At 42.4% G+C, this 21,441-nt stretch overlaps 1 protein-coding gene across 4 annotated transcripts in view; it reads left to right on the forward strand.

Annotated features, from left to right (window-relative positions):
* LOC137375957 (ETS-related transcription factor Elf-2-like) overlaps positions 1–21,441 on the forward strand; it is a 165,097-nt gene that overhangs the window by 83,062 nt on the left and 60,594 nt on the right. For all 4 annotated transcript variants that reach the window (XM_068043757.1, XM_068043766.1, XM_068043746.1 and 1 more), the window contains exons 2-3: positions 1,026–1,389; positions 8,639–8,804. In XM_068043757.1, coding sequence (XP_067899858.1) covers positions 1,312–1,389; positions 8,639–8,804 — 244 coding nt within the window. In that variant the 5' untranslated portion in view covers positions 1,026–1,311. The remainder of the gene's footprint in view (positions 1–1,025; positions 1,390–8,638; positions 8,805–21,441) is intronic.

Raw genomic sequence — 21,441 nt, forward strand, 5'->3', positions numbered from 1 at the left:
GACAAACTAAAAGTGCAGTATTTCCAGCGTTATTACAGTAAGGATACATTTAAAAATCTGAAACATGAAGTTAATTTTGGTTCTTTCTCTTTGTATATTGCCTTCAAAAGGCATTAAGTTAACAATTGACTGAATTGTCCCCTTATGTGTTATGAGCATCTATGATTCTTTGGTTTTTCTGACCTGTACTGAAGAATCTTTAGCATTTGCCACTTGGTAGATCAATTATAAAAACTGCAGGTGGTGGCCGGGTAAGTCCGGTGCTGAACAGGGCACTATTATAGTTTACAGGCTATACTGTTAGAGAAATATGACCGTGTTTTTATCAGTTTGATCTTTGCCTTTCCCCTGATGTTTATACCGTAGTGGTAATACAACATGGAATTCAACCAAGCAAAAGGAACTACTAAACTCTCTAGCCTTATGGTCTTGATCCAAAACCAATTTTGTCATGATATTTCTGTGATTGCTAAGGGAGAAAGAAATTATAAAATTTAAAAGTGCATAACTAACTTGTGGTTGCTTCCTAAATTCATTTTGAGGGCTGTTTTTAAAAAAAAAAAAGCACAATGAGGATGTTAGTCTTCAGCACCATTGAAGTTTAATCTTGTGTTTAATAGGGTTTGTTCCATTTGATCAACTCTATCAATTACCTGATCTGAATAAAGCGTCACTGCCCTTACTACATCAATGCAGAGCTTGTTTAGTGTTGCAATGGCCTGTGGGCACTCTACTCATTGGTGCCCTCTGTTGTTCTTCAACTTTTTTTTTAAAGTCTGTATGCAGGCATAAATAGTGGTTCACTCGTCTCGGCAACAAATTTCAACAACACTCAACAATACCGATTCTTTCAGGTCAAAATAAAGTTTAGATGCAGAAAGTGTCTGAGTGTTTCCGGTCTTATTACAGTAAGAATGTCAAATTTTTTTTAAAATCTGAAATTAAAAGTTTTTGTTTTTTTTCTCTCTTTGTGCATGGTCTTCAAAAGCCATTAAATTAACATGCTTTTTTTTGTTCTTTTGCAGGTACAGTAACCTTTCGCAGAAGTTCCACTTTACCAGAATGACATTTTCCTGAAGTTATAAACTGAGGAAGTGGGATCCAGAAAGGAAACTCCGGGGGGACTTACTTCTGTGCTGCACAATTTTTTGTTGTGTTATGTTTTGAAGAACGCTTCCGTTAAGTGCTGTGTTATTCTGTGCGTGCCCAAAACGAAAGGGTCTTTTCAGTTTTGGGAGACACTGAGTGCAGTACACTGCTGTGTGAGGAAAGTTTGTTTACAGCACCCATAGAGGCCCCAGGGAATGTGCTATGACATCAGCGGTGGTGGATAGTGGAGGCACAGTGTTTGACTTTGCCAGTAATGGAATGGAGAACCATCAGCAGCAGGTCAGCAAAGGGGCATTTCCCCGCCTTTTTAACAAATATTGGGTTCTGTCCTATTTAAATGTTATGTTTATGCTACCTTGATGCTCTTTTTGACATTATTCCAGAACTAATGATTAGATTTCTGGAATATTGTATGCTGTCAGCCTCTGAAATATGTTCAGCTCATTCGATCAAAGCTGTTTTTCTTCACAACATAATTTGTGAGCACTTATAATGTGTATGTTTGAGTGTGTAACTGCCAAATTTTCAAATTGTTTTAACTCTTAATGTGCAGCAGTAAACAGAGCAGACTTGAATTATTCGCACTATCGTCCACTAGTATTTTTGTGGCAGTTGAGGCTTAATTTTTCACAAACCAGTTAAATGCAACTGAGGCTTTTTAGTTGACTTTGCATGGACAGTGGGTTCTTGGACTGTTAGGCTAACTACATATCTGGTTTTGGAGCAACTGGCAGAATTCACTATAGGAGCTTTCATATTTAAGCTTCAATTTATGAACTCAGCAGGAGTTTGAACTTCTGAAACCAGCAAAAGTCTGTCGATTTTTGAGAATATTTCACTTTCAATCTCAAAGACACAATGGGTTTCATCTAAACATGCAGAGAACTCAATTAGGTATCAACAAGCGCATGGGAAAGGCGTCCGCTGCTATGTCCAGACTGGCCAAGAGAATGTGGGAAAATGGAGCACTGACACGGAACACAAAAGTCCGAGTGTATCAGGCCTGTGTCCTCAGTACCTTGCTCTATGGCAGCGAGGCCTGGACAACGTATGACATCTCAATTCATTCCATCTTCGCTACCTCCAGAGAATCCTTGGCATCAGGTGGCAGGACCATATCTCCAACGCAGAAGTCCTCGAGGCGGCCAACATCCCCAGCGTATACACCCTACTGAGTCAGCGGCGCTTGAGATGGCTTGGCCATGTGAGCCACATGGAAGATGGCAGGGTCCCCAAGGACGCATTGTACAGCGGGCTTGTCACTGGTATCAGACCCACCGGCCGTCCCTGCCTCCACTTCAAAGATGTCTGCAAACGCGACTTGAAGTCCTGTGACATTGATCACAAGTCGTGGGAGTCAGTTGCCAATGATCGCCAGAGCTGGCGGGCTGCCATAAAGGCGGGGCTAAAGAGTGGTGAGTGGAAGAGACTTAGCTGTTGGCAGGAAAAAAGACAAAAGCGCAAGGAGAGAGCCAACTGTGTAACAGCCCCGGCAACCAATTTTATCTGCAGCGCCGGCGGAAGAGTCTGTCACTCTAGAATTGTCCTTTTATAGCCACTCCAGGCGCTGCATCACAAGCCACTGATCACCTCTAGAGACAAGGAGGCCAAAGAAGAAGAAGAGAAGCTAAACCACCAGGGCTTCTTCGGTGCAACCTCCTGACCAGCAATGTCCATCACCTAGAAAGACCAGGGCAGCAGATGCATGACAGCATCATCCAGGTTCCTGTGCAAGTCACACACCATCCTAACTTGGCTATATATTGCCATTCCTTCATTGCTGGGCCAAAATCCTGGAACCCCCACCTAACAGCATTGTGGGAGCATCCTCGCCACGTGGACTGCAGTGGTTTATGAAGAAGGCTTACTGCCGCCTTCTCGAGGGCAACTAGGGCTGTGCAATAAAACGCTAAATCTGCCAGCAACGTGCACATCCCAAGAATGAATAAAAATGTAGAATAATTATAAGCAGCTCACTTGCCTCTGAGTCAGAAGGTTTTGGGTTAAACTCCACTCCAGGATTTGAGCATATAATCTAGGCTGGCATTGCATTGAAATACTGAGAAGGAGCTGCATTGTTCGAGTTGACTTCTTTCGGATGAGACATTAAATCTCCATCTCTGCCTTCTCAGCTGAATGTCATGGCACTATTCGAAGAGCCAGTAGTTCAATGTCCTTGCCAACATTGCTCACCCAACCAACACCACCAGCAAAAGCGATTGTATAGTTATTGTTTCACTTACTGTTTGTGGAACCTGTTTGCCAAGTGGCTGCTCTGTTTGCTTACTAAAAGGTAATTCATTGGTTATAAAGCTCACTTGTCAGACTAAGTGGTGGGGCTGGATTTGATTATTTGCTAGTCTCTGTTATCCATTGGGTGTGGTAAGGGGGAGAGAGGGGCCTCAATGCAGCAGTTAATCAAGGCTCCACTGTAACCTTGAACAATTCTGTGCACATCAGGTGCACAATCCAGTGATAATGTTGTACATGATGTATATAGGATGTTGATGAGGAATTTGAACAAAGCATCCACTGCTAATAGAAAGAAATGTGTTGTGAAACCATTTATAATTTAAATTTTTTTCCCTTCTCAAGATTGTTTTGACAGGGCTGTGTTAAGGTAATCTGTGTGTCTGTGGTTTTTATTTGCTGATGGAATAGAATAAATTTTAGTTTAGGAGATTGCTGACTTTGAGGCTTTTTGGAGCAAAATACAAATAGTTATGGGCATTGCCATAGCCCTGAATACTCAGTGGAGGATTACCATTCTTGTGCGGGTCTTTAAAGTGGATGTTAGGCTATTTTACTGGGGGTATGTGGGGTGGGGGGAGATGATGGTGGTGGTGTTGGGATGTCCTGTGGATTCAGGTGCACTTTCCTGCAGCAGTTGCTGGAGAATAATGAAGAGCAAAACTTTTCTCTATTCTCCCTAGCTCCTGGGCACTGTAGCACCCTCACTGTGTCTTCCAGCTGAGCCATCAGGGAGCTGAAACCTCATGATTAAATCCAGTTACTTCTAGAAATTGAAGAGATTCTTGGGTGGACTAGCATGCTGGCCACCAAGTGCCATGCAGTGTGCTGGACCTAGTGTTCAAATTCCATTCCGTTCAGTCCTGGTCTGAAGCAATTTCGAGCAGGGAGATGCCAAACAGACTTATGCACGACTTCGTGACTAGAATCGAGGACAAGCAGCTGCTTCTGTCTCCTCTCCATGACTCATGTTAGTGCCATCTTTCTCTGCATGAGTAATATCATAAAGATAGTTATGTGGATTAATGCCTGAGGTATTTTAAGATGCCATTAAATGGAGAATGGCAGAATACCCAATTAATTGGAATGTGTTTGTAATAGGTACAAATCATAATTTACAGTTTTTTGATAAAGCTGTGCATTGGAGAATATTTTGCAGTATCTTTTAATATAATTGTATGTTATTAATGAAGAAGGAATGAACCTTTCAAAATGCATTCTTAAATTTCAGCCTATCTAGGTTCACGTATCATGTGCTCTAAGTACTTGCAATTCACCCTCATGCATTTAGTGTGTTGTGTGTCTTTCAAATCGACATTTAACGCTCTGAGGTTATGCTACTTATTACTGGTCAGTGGAATTGTTTTTTTTTAGCATTGGTGTATTAACAAATACTTAGCAGTACTTGGGAGAAAGGGGCCGCACCACGATAGTCACTCCCTAAAACAGACTGACCGTCATTACTAACAGTGATAGACCAATGTGCTTCAAGACATTTCCTTCCTTGGTTTACATAAACCCCCGTGGATTTGTTACACTCCTTCCTGAACAAAATGAAGAGTATGGCGAGGGTTTTGCAGTTTTAGAATTGGTATTTCATTAAAATGACAGCGTTTTCAAACCAATTTTAGTTTTAGTCTTGATAATTTGTAAACTTGTGGAAAAGAAATTGAAGACTTAGTGGGGAGAATAATCCCGGCTACGTTAAAGAAAACCTAGAAGCTAAGATTTTTTTGAATTGATTCTTCCAACAGTTTTATTTTTGCTACATGGGTGGGTACAATGACTCCTGTGAGATAGGGGAGTTATGAAAATTCAAAGTCCGGTAATCAAGAGCTTCCTTTCCGTGTCTGAGTTCCTTTTGAAAATATGGTACTGGGTGTTGTGTCAGTACAGACTGTGACCTTGAACAGTAATTTGTTCCCACTAAAACATTCAAAAACTTCCAAGTTTTCATCAGACTTGATGAATCATTTCCCGTCTCCAGGCACTCAGCACCTTCCAGAAACTTGGAACTGAGAACTATTCACATCCCGTTTGCACCTTTGCAAGAAGCATCTTGTATGTGGCTTCAGTATTCAAGATTTCTGACAGATTGACAAATGACTTCACCCCACGGCTCCCCTGCCCCCCCCCCCCCCCCCCCCCCCCCCAATCTGAGCCTGTGTTCCCTTGAGAAAGAGTCCTGTTCAGAATCGTCTGTATGTTAGACTGTCAGTCTGGTACTCATTCTATTCCATACGCAGACTTGGTGCCACAGATACTGAAAACATATGCTCAAACATAGTGAGGCATCTTCTGCCTTTATGTCCCAGTAAGCAATGAATCTTGGAACTAAATTTCTTTCTATAGATGCTAAAGTTTAAACACAAATGACCTTGGATGAGAACTTTTTGGTTTAAGCTTCTAAGATATATTGAGTATTGAGAGGATGCTAAGCCATTCCTGTGGCAGTGTGGATTCAAACTGATAGTGATCCAAGCTGTTACAAGCATTCACTCATGGAGCATATTGGTGGAGCCCAAAATAATGACCAAATACCAATGTGATTTTTTTTTTAAAGAAGGAATCCCATCTGCAAAACTTAAGTCTGCCTGTTGGAATGTTTCTTACCCTCTTTGCCCAGTCCTGGTTTTCTGTTTATATTTGTAGAAATAGAAGCTTGTTTATTTTTATTATTTGTGTTCTAATAAATTGGCATTTATGTGAAATTTGGAAATGCTGTACATATGTGCCTGTTTTTACTGGCAGTATGTTTTGATGGATCATCGTACAGGGTGTAGACAAAAGCAGGTGGTTATCCTTCCTCACTGATTTTTAAGGCAGGACCATGAATGTACAGCACCTGTGCATTAAATGTTGTGGATTGTTTGAAACCTCATTACAGAAATTGCTGCATGTAGTACAGCAGCTAAGAATTAACTTTGTTTTTGTCAATAGAACATTGCACGCATACATTTGTTTATGTATGAGCTGTAGGGTGTCTTCACACAGGATAAATGTTCTCGCTTACTCAGATCTGTTGCTGTAAATTTAATTTTTAACACCATACGTTCTGGGCTGTTGTGATCCACAGCCACAAAAATAGATCAGCAGACTTCGCTTATACAACATGGCCATCAGTGCTTTAAGCTTTTCATTGTGCTGGAGTACAAATGATTTGTATTTGTTTGCACTGTGTCAGTGTTCATGATTTATATATGAAAACTAAATAGCTCCCTCGATGGCTCAGTTAGGGTTTACGCAGCCCGGTGTTGTATTGAGCCATTCAGATTAGAAGGTCTGATGCAAAGCACAATGTGTGTAATAATTGCTGTGTTTCTTTCTCAAGCTTTTCTCACTCCAGGGACAAGAATCCGGCTTGGTTTGACATGTTTTTAAAATTAGTACAGCACAGTGAATTTGGTGCCACCAGCAAAGTAATTATTTGTAGAAATGTTTTGAGGGTATAAATCTATTTGTTTTCTCTCCAGGCCTCACATCTAGCAGCAGCAGCCAAGAGTAGTCAGGTGACCTCCTGCTAGGCCTCTGTAAATCCTAAGAGGTACAGAGTCAGGCTGGGAAAGAAATGGTTTCCTTATCAACCCATGCTGTTGCTTGTTTGCATTTGCTAATCAGGGATTAATACTGCATTCGAGAAGAGAGATTAAAAGTCTGACCCATACTATGGTAGTGGCACACATTGGAGATTTACATCAAAAACATCAATTTAATTTTGCAGACCTAAAGCAATGGTTTAAGAAACATTTTTGAGATACTTGTATCACTGTGCCATTCCAAATATTTCTTACGGAACCTTTTGATAAGTTACAAATTAGTTCTGAATTGTATAGGAAACAGAATGTCTCATTTATTCCAAGTGAATGTGACATTTTGTTTATTAAACCCAAGTCAAAATTGCCATGTAAATCCAGCTAATCCAAGAACCCCAGGCAAACACTGACCTGTTTGGAGTCCTGGAGTAAATGGGCTCCACTGTTTTAAAAACCCAGTAGTAGAAAATAAAATGAACTGGCGCTGCTGCTGTTCCAACATGCCCCTGGTCAGGATTTGACACTTGCATTTTTTCTTTTGGAACCAGTTCTCTCGCCTCTTGAAATGCTGACCCCTTTTGAGGTACAATTCCATGGGTGCCAACAGCTTCCTGGTACCTCTTCTGAGTAAGTGTTTCTAAGTTATTCAGCTGGGGAGGACAACATAGCCTAGTTGAATTCTGTCCTCACCCAAACTCCATCACAAACATGGATTTTCAGTAGGAAGTACTGGATGGTAAATGGAATCAGGAGTCCTAGATGAATTTGCATTCCCCACCATTCCACCCCCCACCCCTACCTTTAGTCCAGGGGTGCTGGGACCAATTGTAGTTTCTGAAGAGGTTTATTTCCTGTGGGAATCAGTTGAAGAAGGCATTTGGAATCAGTGGTAGAGGTTCTTTTGCAAGAAGCAGCGAAATTGAATATGGGAAGACTCGCTGTTGAAAGTGTAGGAAGTTCGGATGGCTGCAGTGGACAATTTTTTCCCCTTCCCCCTGTGCCAGCTTTTGAAAATACCTCGGATATAAATGCAACAATTTTACAAGCTATTGGATTCATTTGATGTATTTGACATTCAAACCACCTTGAAATTGTATGAGATCATGTTTTGAATCTGTTTTAAGCTTAAGGCCTTCTCCCACGTAAAACTGTGGCTCCTAAATATATTTGAAAATTTTTTAACTATCAATATAAACAATTTTTATGAAGTGTGGCATTTTCCATAAATAATCTTATAAATAGACTTGAAAGATATTTTCTTTTTGATGCTGTAATGGACCATGAGTTGTGCTGGGCTTTATTTAATTTAAAAGCTGGGCATAAGGTAGCAACGACAAAAGGTGATTCAGCCCACCTAATTAGCCATGTCATGTACAGAACACCCTTCAGATTATTTTTGTCTCTCCTTGCCTCCTCCTTCCCCTACCACCACCCCCCCCCCACCCCAGGCCTGGTTCCAAGTCAGTGTCGCTCGATCAGGAATCTCCAGCAAAGCGAAGAGAGCAATCAAGACTGCCATTCTTTTCATGATTTCCTCTGTTGTTGATGGGCATGTTGTGCTAAGACAAGCACATAACTGTTTTATTAATGGCAGATATGTCCGAAAGCATGGAGAATGACTTAGTGACTGAATGCAAACAATATAAGATCAATGTAATTTTAAAAAAAATTGCTGTGCTGATAAGCCTATTTATGTGATGCATTTTTATAATTCTTCATGTGTTCTTTGCTACTTTGCCCTGTAGGAGGCAGAAAAGGGTATAGGCTACCCTGCAGTGATTGTGGAGCCAGTTCCCAGTGCCAGGCTTGACCAGGGCTATGCAGCACAGATACTGGTCTATGATGATGAAACTTACTTGATGCAAGATGTTGCAGAAGAACAAGAGATTGAGACAGATTCGTCAGAAACTGGTAAGAGTTATGCTAATGGAGAAATTACACATTTAGAATGTACTCCGAAGTCCTGTGGATTAAAACATACTCCCTTCAGTGCAACACCACAATGGGGAGAGAGGAAATTAATGGATGTTCCTCCATTTTCACAGGTTTTATTTTAATAGCAGATGCTTAAAAATTACTTTGATAGGTGATAAAATGATGTACCATTGTAGATTTAGTAAGAGTGGGTGGATGTAAACATAACCTTAAGTCATCCGTGCGTGGGGTTGATCTGTGTTTATCTTAAATTATTGTATGTTATATTTGTGAAATGTCTGGTTTCCTGTGAGAGAGAGAGAGAGAGAGGCAAGAAACTTGCTTCTACACTGGCTAGTAGGAGGTAAGTGAGTGAGTAGCTCAAGGTGACCCCGCACCCCCCGTCCTTTATTTTCCTTCTGAAATTCCTCCCTTCTTACCTGTAGGGAAACACCTGCCTTTTGCTATGTTCTTTCACAGAAGAACGTTGAGATCCATGAGAATATTAAACATATAGAGAGTTGCAGTCCAGCTATGAATCTATATCCTGCCACCTTCTGGAACATAAATATATTGTTTTTGTTTTGTTCTGATTTTCTCTTCTTTTCGAAACACAGTGATACACGCAGAACTATGATTGACTGACTGTGTTTTGGTTTGGTACCCACCAAATTGGCCATTCTTAATAAGTGAACCTGATCTATAAAGATCAGCAGGTTACTTCACCGTGGAATGCACCCCAGCCAACCTTGATAGTGTTTCTGCCCAGTGTATGTTTTTGCACTTTACAGAGTGAATCACTGGATCAGCATTGTAACCATTGTGGATTGTTTTACAGCCTGGAAACAGTGAGCCTTAAACTTCTCATGTAGCCTTGTTTACAAAGACTCATACTGCTCAGCGTGTACTCTACTTACATGAGTTAGCTGCAAACTGCTAAGACAGCTAATAAAATATGGTATTATTCAATGAATGTGACCAGGAAGTTGCCCTATTTAGAGTTCACTATAAATTGGGTCCATTTCACCATTTCATTTTAGGTAAATTAACTTTGCAAAAATGTATATCATAATTACAGTGCTGGATCTACAACCTTGGAGTCTGAGCAAAACATTGCCAGTTACAGTAGTAAAGAGGCAGATGTTTTCCGATTCACATTTTATTTTGGACACACTTTTCAATTTCCATTAATTGACAGATATGTTTACAAAATTTTTTTTGTCTCCTTCTTTTCTGTGTAGATTGGTTATTATGAATACTAATAGTATTAAGCAAAAGCACTGCATATCCTACAACCAGTCACAACACTGCTTCCCTTTGGTTTGATTGCTGTATTTTAAACAAACATTTTGTTGGCCATTTAGCAATCTGTAGAGTTTTGCAAAATATGTTTTCTCTTAGTGTGAAAAATCTATTTTAACTTTAAGGTAGTTATCTCATCAGTGGTGCCAATGCTCGTTGACAAAATGAAGTATTTTGGGGGAAATAAACACACGTAAAAAGACTTTATGCTCTATGTTGATTTGTTAATGCAGCTCACATGGTACCTGGGTCCTCCTTCATCTGCAGGACTCAACCATTCACTGCCTTAAACTGTCGAGCCATCAGGAAAGCTTCCAAACACAGATATTTCATGATGGTAAAGGAATTGCATTTTTTTGAAGTTAATTTTTAAATTTATTATTCTCCATATACCACGAATAAGATACGACTAATCTTGTACAATATAATGGATACTAGTCCTTTTTGACCAAATTTCACATAGCCTTCCCTGCCTTTTCCTAAAATTACCTACCAATGGAGGCAGTTTAAGTTATTTCTTAATTAATAGTCTCACAATAATCTGGCTGTTCTCTCTTCCTCATCCCCTGCCACCTCCATATACCTTTCATCTGTTTAGCTGAAATTCTGATAATGTTCCATTTTCCGAGGAATTCTGTATATATTGCACCACAACATTGTCACCTGCAGCCATTCTAACCTGTTAAAGAGGAGAATGAAAAATGGAGGAATTAAATCTTCAGCAAGATCATCCAAGCTCAAGTCTGTCAGCAACACCCACAAAATACAATGTAGGGATATTAAGAGTTTGGGTTTGGTCCAACTACAATTTTTACTCTGTTTTTTTTTGTGAACTTTTGTGGTCGATTAGGAAGTTGTGCAGTGAGGTGATGGCTCCTGCCATCCATATAAATAAATTTCAAAACATTGAAGTACCATCCTGCAGAAAAAGCAAAGGAGGGTGATGGACTTCATGAGATACTCCCTGTAATTTGATAAGATTTGCAGATAATACCAAACTAGGAGAGGAGCTGGAAACTGAGGAGAGAGTTCAGAAATTACAGAGGGGATCAGACAAAATGGTGACAGAACAATGGTCGATGAAATTTAATGCAGACAATGTAAATACTGCACACACAAAGGAAAAATGGGTGACACACACTCGATAAATGGTGTTAAAGTAACGAAAGATGAATTTCAAAAAGACCCAGGTGTCTTGGCAGACTTGATGCTCAACATGTCCAGCCAATGCAAAGTAGCAATCAACAAGCTAATAAGATGTTAAACTTCATACAAAGCAGTAAATCAGAAGGAGTCTTGATTAAACCTTGAACACTGTTTTCAGTTCTGGTTACTGAGACACAAGAGGGACATTAAAGCACTTAGAGGGATTGCAAATAACAGCCACTGTACTGAGCCCTGGTGTTAAAAGGACTATGTTATGAGGAAAGATGGAAAGCAAACATGGAGAGGTAATATTAGAGGTACATAAGATAGTTACGGGAATGGAAAATCAGTAAGACTAGGTGAATTCAAAAAGAAATGGAAGAATTAAAATGGGCAGTAATTGGCAGAAGAATAGGGATAGCACATATGTGAAGTTAAAAGGGAACAGTTGAGTGTAGCTGAATCAAAAGGAAGGACCTGTGAGAAAGAGAAATTAAAGAGACCAGCCGAGAAGCTAAAATTGTAAAGTAGCACTTGTTAAAAATTAGAGTCATGCAGCACAGAAACAGGCCCTTCAGCCCATCGTGTCTGTGCTGGCCATCAAGCACCTGCCTATTCTAATCCTATTTTCCAGCACTTGGCCCGTAGCCTTGTATGCTATGGTGTTTCAAGTGCTAATCTAAATGCTTCTTAAATGCTGTGATGGTTGCTGCCTCTACCATCTCTTCAGGCAGTGCGTTCCAGCTTCCAATCTTTGGGAGAAATTTTTTTCCTCAAACCCCCTCTAAACCTCCTGCCCCTTAACCTAAATCCGGTTATTGACCTCTCCGCTAAGGGAAAAAGTATCTTCCTATCTAATCTATCAATGCCCCTCATAATTTTGTACACCTCAATCATGTCCCCCCTCATCCTTCTCTGCTGTAAGGAAAACAACCCTAGCCTTTTCAGTCTCTCTTCATAGCTGAAATGCTCCAGCCCAGGCAACATCCTGGTGAATTTCCTCTGCACCCTCTCCAGTGCAATCACATCCTTCCTATAGTGTGGTGCCCAGAACTGTACACAGTACTCCAACTGTGGCCTAACTAGCATTTTATACAGCTCCATCATAACCTCCCTGCTCTTATATTCTATGCCTTCGCTAATAAAAGCAAGTATCCTATATGCCTTCCTAACCACCTTATCTACCTGTGCTGCTGCCTTCAGTGATCTATGGACAAGTACACCAAGGTCCCTCTGTACTTCCTAGGGTCCTACCATCCATTGTATATTCCCTTGCCTTGCTAGTCCTCCCAAAATGCATCACCTCACACTTCTCAGGATTAAATTCCATTTGCCATAGCTCCACCCATCTTACCAGCCCATCTATATTGTCCTGTAATCTAAGGCTTTCCTCCTCACTATTTACGACACCACCAATTTTCATGTCATCGGTGAACTTACAATCATACCTCCTATATTCACGTCTAAATCATTAATGTTCACGACAAACAGCAAGGGTCCCAGCACCGATCTCTGTGGTACACCACTGGTCACAGGCTTCCACTTGCAGAAACAATCCTCAACCCTCTGCCTCCTGCCACTAAGCCAATTTTGGATCCAATTTGCCAAATTGCCCTGGATCCCATGGGCTCTTACCTTCTTAACCAATTTCCCATGCGGGACCTTATCAAAAGCCTTACTGAAGTCCATGCAGAGTACATCAACTACTTTACCCTCATCTATACATCTAGTCACCTCCTCAAAAAATTCAATCAAGTTAGACATGATCTCCCCCGACAAAGCCATGCTGACTATCCCTGATTAATCCCTGCCTTTCCAAGTGGAGATTAATCCTGTCCCTCAGAATTTTTTCCAATAGTTTCCCTACCACTGATGTTAGACTCACCGATCTGTAATTACCTGGTTTATCCTTGCTACCCTTCTTGAATAATGGTACCACATTCGCTGACCTCCAGTCCTCTGGTACCCCTCCTGTGGCCTGAGAGGATTTGAAAATTTGTGTCAGAACTCCTGCTATCTCCTCCCTTGCCTCATGTAACAGCCTAGGATACATCTCATCTGGGCCTGGGGATTTATCCACTTTTAAGCCTGCTAGAACAGCTAATACTTCCTCCCTTTCAATACTAATATGTTCAAGTATATCACAATCCCCCTGCCTGATCTCTACACCTACATCATCCTTCTCCATAGTGAACACAGATGAAAAGGAATTATTTAAAACCTCACCTATATCCTCTGGCTGCACACGCAGATTGCCACTTTGGTCCCTAATGGGCCCTACTCTTTCCCTGGTTATCCTCTTACCCTTAATATACTTATAAAACGCCTTGAGATTTTCCTTTATCTTGCCCGCCAGTGTTTTTTCATGTCCCCTTTTCGCTCTCCCAATTACTTTTTTAAGTCTCCCCCCCCCCCCCCCCCCCCCACTTTCTACACTCCTCTAGGGCCACCGCTGTTTTCAGCGCTCTGAATCTGCCATAAGCCTCCTTTTTTTTTTCCTGATCCAATCCTCTATATCCCTTGACATCCAGGGTTCCCTGGACTTGTTGGTGTTACTTTTCACCTTTAACAGGTACATGTTTGCTCTGAACTCTCACTATTTCCTCTTTGAATGACTCCCACTGGTCTGATGTGGACTTGCCTACAAGTAGCTGTAGTACAGTGTTTTATCATACTGAAATCGGCCTTTATTTCCGGTCCGTCTTTGTCCTTTTCCATAACTACCTTAAATCTAACAGAGTTATGGTCACTATCCCCGAAATGTTCCCCCACTGACACTTCTACCACTTGTCCAGCTTGGAGGCTGTGGCATCATTGTATTGTCACTGGAGTAGTAACCTAGAGACCCAGGGTATTGCTCTGGGGACATGGGTTCAAATCCCACCACAGCAGAAGGTGGAATTTGAATTCAATTACTAAATCTGGAATTAAAAAGCTAGTCTGATGATGGCCATGAAACCATTGTCGATTACTGTAAAAACCCATCTGATTCACTCATGTCCTTTAGGGAAGGAAAGCTGCTGTCTTTACCTGGCCTGGCCGACATGTGATTCCAGACCCACAGCAATGCGGTTGACTCTTACATGCCCTCTGAAATGGCCCAGCAAGCCATTCAGTTGTATCTAACCGCTACAAAGTCAATAAAAAGGAATGAAACCGGACGGACCACCCAGCATCGACCTAGGCATCGGAAACGACAACGGCAAACCCAGCCCTGTCGACCCTGCAAAGTCCTCCTTACTAACATCTAGGGGTTTGTGCCAAAGTTGGGAGAGTTGTCCCACAGACTAGTCAAGCAACAACCTGACATAGTCATACTCACGGAATCATACCTAACAGACAGAATCTGCCATCATCATCCCCGGGTATGTCCTGTCCCACTGGTAGGACAGACCCAGCAGAGGTGGTGGCACAGTGGTATACAGTAGGGAGGGAGTTGCCCTGGGAGTCCTCAACATCGACTCTGGACCCCATGAAGTCTCATGGCATCAGGTCAAACATGGACAAGGAAACCTCCTGCTGATTACCACCTACTGCCCTCCCTCAGTTGATGAGTCAGTACTCCTCCATGTTGAACAGCACTTGGAGGAAGCACTGAGGGTGGCAAGGGCACAGAATGTACTCTGGGTGGGGGACCTCAGTGTCCATCACCAAGACTGGCTTGGTAGCAGCACTACTACCGAGCTGGCCGAGTCCTAAAGGACATATCTGCTAGACTGGGTCTGCGGCAGGTGGTGAGGGAACCAACAAGAGGGGAAAACATACTTGACCTTGTCCTCACCAATCTGCCTGCTGCAGATGCATCGGTCCATGACAGTATTGGTAGGAGTGACCACCGCACAGTCCTTGTGGAGACGAAGTTCTGCCTTCACATTGAGGATACCCTCCTTCGTGTTGTGTGGCAATACCACTGTGCTAAATGGGATAGATTTTGAACAGATCTAGCAATGCAAAACTGGGCATCCATGAGGCGCTGAGGGCCATCAGCAGAATTATACTCAACCACAATCTGTAACCTCATTGCCCGGCATATCCCCCACTCTACCATTACCATCAAGCCAGGAGACCAACCGTGGTTCAATGAAGAGTGCAGGAGAGCATGCCAGGAGCAGCACCAGGCATAACTCAAAATGAGGTGTCAACCTGGTGAAGCTACAACACAGAACTATCTGTGTGCCAAACTGCCTAAGCTGCATGCGATAGGCAGAGCTAAGTGATCCCATAACCAATGGATCAGATCTAAACTCTACAGTCCTGCCACATCCAGTCGTAAATGGTGGTGGACAATTAAACAACTAACTGGAGGAGGTGGCTCCACAAATATCCCCATCCTCAATGATGGGGGAGCCCAGCACATCAGTGCGAAAGATAAGGCTGAAGCATTTGCAACAATCTTCAGCCAGAAGTGCTGAATTGAGGATCCATCTCTGCCTCCTCCTGAAGTCCCCAGCATCACAGATGCCAGACTTCAGCCAATACGATTCACTCCGCGTGATATCAAGAAATGACTGAAGGCACTGGATACTGCAAAGGCTATGGGTCCTGACAATATTCCGGCAATAGTACCTGTGCTCCAGAACTTGCCACGCTCCTAGCCAAGCTGTTCCAGTACAGCTACAACACTGGCATCTACCCTGCAATGTGGAAAATTGCCCAGGTATGTCCTGTACACAAAAATCAGGGCAAGTCCAACCCGGCCAATTACTGCCCCATCAGCCTACTCTCAATCATTAGTAAAGTGATGGAAGGTGTCATCAACAGTGCCATCAAGTGGTACTTGCTTAGCAATAACCTGCTCAGTGATGCTCAGTTTGGGTTCCGCCAGCACCTGACCTCATTACAGCCTTGGTTCAAATATGGACAAAAGAGCTGAACTCGAAGTGAGGTGAGAGTGACATCAAGGCAGCATTTGACTGAATATGGCATCAAGGAGCCCTAGAAAAACTGAGGCCAATGAGAATCAGGGGGAAAACCCTCCGCTGGTTGGAGTCACACCTAGCGCAAAGGAAGATGGTTGTGGTTGTTGGAGGTCAGTCAACTGAGCTCCAGGACATCACCGCAGGAGTTCCTCAGGGTAGTGTCCGAGGCCCAACCATCTTCAGCTGCTTCATCAATGACCTTCCTTCAATCATAAGGTCAGAAGTGGGGATATTCGCTGATGATTGCACATTGTTCAGCACCATTCATGACTCCTCAGATACTGAAACAGTCCGTGTAGAAATGCAGCAAGACTTGGACAATATCCAGGCTTGGGCTGATAAGTGGCAAGTAACATTCGCGCCACACAAGTGCCAGGCAATCACCATCTCCAACAAGAGAGAATCGAACCATCTCAATGGCATTACCATCGCTGAATCTCCCACTATCAACATTCTAGGGGCTACCATTGACCAGAAACTGAACTGGAGTAGCCATATAAATACCGTGGCTTCAAGAACAGGTCAGAGGCTAGGAATCCTGCAGCGAGTAACTCACCACCTGACTCCCCAAAGCCTGTCTACCATCTACAAGGCACAATTCAGGTGTGATGGAATACTCTCCACTTGCCTGGATGGGTGCAGCTCCAACAACACTCAAGAAGCTCGACACCATCCAGGACAAAGCAGCCTGCTTGATTGGCACCCCATCTATAAATATTCACTCCCTCCACCACCGACTCTGAGTAGCAGCAGTGTGTACCATCTACAAGATGCACTGCAGCAATGCACCAAGGCTCCTTAGACAGCACCTTCCAAACCCGTGACCTCTACCAACTAGAAGGACAAGGGCAGCAGATGCATGGGAACACCACCACCTGCAAGTTCCCCTGCAAGTCACACACCATCCTGACTTGGAACTATATCGCCGTTCCTTCACTGTCGCTGGGTCAAAATCCTGGAACTCCCTTCCTAATAGCACTGTGGGTGTACCTACCCCACATGGACTGCAGCGGTTCAAGAAGGCAGCTCACCACCACCTTCTCGAGGGCAATTAGGGATGGGTAAAAAATGCTGCCTTGGCCAGCGACGCCCACATCCCATGAATGAATTAAAAAAAAAAACTTCCCTAAGATTAGGTGCAGTACTGCCCCTTCTCTTGTAGGACTTTCTACGTACTGGCTCAAAAAGCACTCCTGTATGCATTTTAAGAATTCCGCCCCCTTTAAGCCTTTTGCAGTAAGACCATCCCAGTTAATATTGGGGAAGTTGAAATCCCCTACTATTATTACCCTATTATTTTTACACCTCTCTGAGATTTGCCTACATATCTGCTCCTCTATCTCTTCCTGACTGTTTGGAGGCCTGTAGTACATTCCCAGCCAAGTGATTGCCCCCTTTTTGTTTTTAAGTTCTACCCATATGGCCTCATTTGAGGAACCTTCTAAGATATCATCCCTCCTTACTGCAGTAATTGACTCCTTGATCAACAGTGCGATACCACCTCCTCTTTTATCCCCTCCCCTGTCATGCCTGAAGGTTCTATACCCTGGAATATTGAGCTGCCAGTCCTGTCCCTCCCTGAACCATGTCTCTGTGATAGCAGTAATATCATAATCCCATGTGCTAATCAATGCCCTCAATTCACCTGCCTTACTAGTAAGACTCCTTGCGTTAAAATAGATGCAATCCAACCTCGCATTTTTCACTTGTGCCTTACAGGTCTATGTTTGCTCTGACTTCCAGACTCAGTTTCTCTTCTATATTTGGCTGATCATCACCCCCTACTGTACCTCTACTCTATATCCCACCCCCCCCCTGTCAAATTAGTTTAAACCACAACCTCCCCCACCCCAACAGCACTAGCAAACCTCCCAGCAAAGAGGTTGGGCCTGTTCTGGTTCAGGTGCAACCCGTCGAACTTGTACAGATCCTACCTTTGCCAGAATCAGTCCCAATGGTCCAGGAAACTAAAGCCCTCCCTCCTGCACCATCTCCTCAGCCACATATTCATCTGCTCTATCCTACTATTCCTATACTCACTAGCATGTGGCACTGGGAGTAATCCAGAGATTATAACCTTTGAGGTCCTGCTTTTTAATCTGCTACCTAGCTCCCTAAATTTTTGTTGCAGGACCTCATCCCTCTTTCTACCTAGGTCATTAGTACCAATGTGTACCATGACCTCTGACTGTTCACCCTCCCCCTTCAGAATGTCCTGCAGTTGCTCTGTGACATCCTTGACCCTAGCACCAGGGAGGCAACATACCATCCTGGAGTCACGTTTCTGGCCACAGAAACGCCTATCTGTACCCCTTACGATAGAATCCCCTATCACTACAGCACTCACACTCCTTTTCCTTCCCGCCTGTGCGGCTGAGCCACCTATGTGCCACAGACTTGGCTCTTGCTGCATTCCCCTGTTAGAAAGGGAGATGGACCCAGGGCAGTCCTGCACTACCTGCCAAGTTCTTCTACTCTGCCTGGCGGTCACCCATTCCCTTTCTGTCTGAGCAGTCTTTGGGTAATTGGGTAACTGAGAGAAGGTTCACACCATCCTAACTTGGATATGTGCTGCCCTTCCTTTGTTTTAGGGCCAAAATCTTAGAATTCAATAGCAAACACGCATTGTGGGAGCACCATCACCAGAAGGACTACAGTGGTTCAAGGAGAAAGCCCAGCACATCAGTGAGGATGGGAATAAATGTGGCCAGGCCAGAGTTTCTGACATCCCAAAATTGTGAAAGAAAAATTAAAATGCAGCAAAAATTGAGTATCTGAGGGAGGGAATTAAAATTTAAAGAGAGGGAGAAATAAAGATGGAAGGGGAATAGAGATAAATAAACTTTAAAGGGTGCAAATGAGAAGAGTAAAAGGGGACCAGGGGGTCAGTAAAATTAAATGGGCACCGCCAGGAGAGTGTAATTAAGATGGAGACTATGAGGTGTTGTGGCTGTGGGATATTTATGAAAGAGAAAATTAGTTATAATAGATGGGTGAAGACATGGGAAAATGGTTTGCTAATTTCAAAAGAAAGCTTGAGGAAAAGGTTATAGTGTTACAGAAAAAAATAGAGGAATTTAAAGAAAAAGTGAGGGCATTGAGAGTGAGCAGATAGTCATAAATTCAGTAAGTCAGTCATCACAGTGTCAGTGAAATGGGCTGGATGAGCATTGAACGTTGTGAATCATCAGGGATTGAAGCTGAAAACACAGCAATCAAGGACACATTTGCTTAGAAATGGAGACAAGTGAGGAAAACCAAGAAAATGGGAGTATTGAATGGATTAAGTTTGGTAAATCTAACAAGAAAAGCAAACAGACCTGTAAAGTGATTCAAAATTAAAATAACTAACCAATTTTGGGCGTTATCCAACAATACAGAGAGGCACAAGATCATAGAGGAAGAGATAGCTAGAAAATCACAAGATAGATAGCATGGATAAAGATTCGGCTTGAAAGTCATGGAGAGGTCGATGGGGAAAATGGAGTGCGGACAGAAAAGGAGGTGGTGTATGAAACACTGGGAGCTGGAATGCTGGACAATTAACTACTCGAGTTGGGCATCACTAATGTATGAAACAAAAAACTGAGCTAACACTGTATGGTACAGACAATCAGGTCAGCTTAAGAAAGGAGACAATTTTCTCCATGAAGAGATAGGAAGGGTTTGTGCGAAGTGGAGTTACTTTAAACGCAAACTTCAAACAAATACAAATTGGGAAACCTCAAGTGTTAAGTCTGGGTTGATGAATGTAATGCATGACTGCTTCATGACTCCTGATATCAGGAAAGCTACGAAAGGTAATACTTATCTCGACTTGGTGTTTGTACATGACCCAGATAACACACAAGAAGTGGAAGTTGTGACATCCTTAAGCGGGGGTGTCGGGGGGTGGAGTGGTGGTAGGGCAGACCATAGAATAATCAAGTTTAGTATAATGTGGGATTCAGAAATACCAAAGATAAAGAGCCAGGTGTGTGTGTATTTCTAAATCCCACATAGCTTGAATGCTGTGTCTAGTCCTGGTCACCGAAATACAAAGGAAATGTTGAAGATCTGGAGGCAGTGCTGTGAAGCTGATCCTGATTGTCCAAGGTGTGAGTTATAAGGAAAAAGTTGAAAAATCTTTTCAACCTTGAAAGGAAGTGTCTGAGAGGTGACATTTTCTAGAGGTATATACAATAGATTTATTTGGCCTCCTTGTCTCGAGAGACAATGGGTAAGCACCTGGAGGTATGGAAAAGGTAAATCTGGAAAATTACTTTAAACTAAGTTGTGAGAGTAGGACAGGGGGAAATGCTTCAAAATCCGTAGGACCGTAGTTACTTCACCACAGTGGCACTGAGTTTAAGACCCATATCCTTTCCTCCATCTGTAAATGTGACTGTTTTGGCTTTGTTTCAGAGTAAAGCCATTGATCAGTTTAAAACTTGCTACCAGTGGCTGTCAAATCTTATTTCTCTAGCTATATACTGCAGGGTGTACCTCATACTGTAGTTAATAATCTCCCTTGAAGAGGTACAATATAAACATGTATGCCAAATAAAAATTACGCTTTTTTTCCTAGGATGTTAGCTGTTCTAGCTGCTGACAAATAATACTTTTATCCTCACTATACCACTGATTGTTTTACTATAGTAACAGTGTACCCTAAGTTGACTATGATCTGTGTTTGATTTATGCCCTGGGATATCATTCCAAGGTAGCCTGTTTCTGTAGCTGCTATTTCTGCCAGCAGTGTGCTACTTTTTGACCTGGTGAGCAAGCACCATTGGCATTCAAAGCAAGAGAGAGGCTGAGAATGTTCCAACCATAATTTGGTAGTGAATAATAAGAGGAAAGAGTGCATAGTAGAGCAACTTGTGTAATGTCGTAATACCACAGCGGAAAACGAGTTTCCTTGATTGATGGCAAAGGAAGTCTTTGTTAATATGTGTTGTACATCGCTGACTCTAAACCCTACCAGTGGTTTGCTGCTAGTCTTTTTTTGGACATGGAAGTGTTTTCAGATGTAATCTGACCACAAACCTGCCAATGTTGACCAAGTAATTTGATGGTGACAATTTTAAGAAAACCATGGTGAATTTGTTCAACTTGGTGAATGGAGGTGTTATTATGTATTATTTTACATATGACAATTTGTAATTAATTTAGTAAATGTCTAAAAATCTTTTTGCACTTGCTCCTGAAGAATGCCACCACAGAATCGTGCTAATTAAATGTACAGATGGGATGGCTCTTGCTGCTTTATCTGTGAGTTACATATT

The sequence above is a fragment of the Heterodontus francisci genome, chromosome 1 (genome assembly GCF_036365525.1).
Source record: "Heterodontus francisci isolate sHetFra1 chromosome 1, sHetFra1.hap1, whole genome shotgun sequence".
In the NCBI taxonomy this organism is placed as follows: Eukaryota; Metazoa; Chordata; class Chondrichthyes; order Heterodontiformes; family Heterodontidae; genus Heterodontus; species Heterodontus francisci.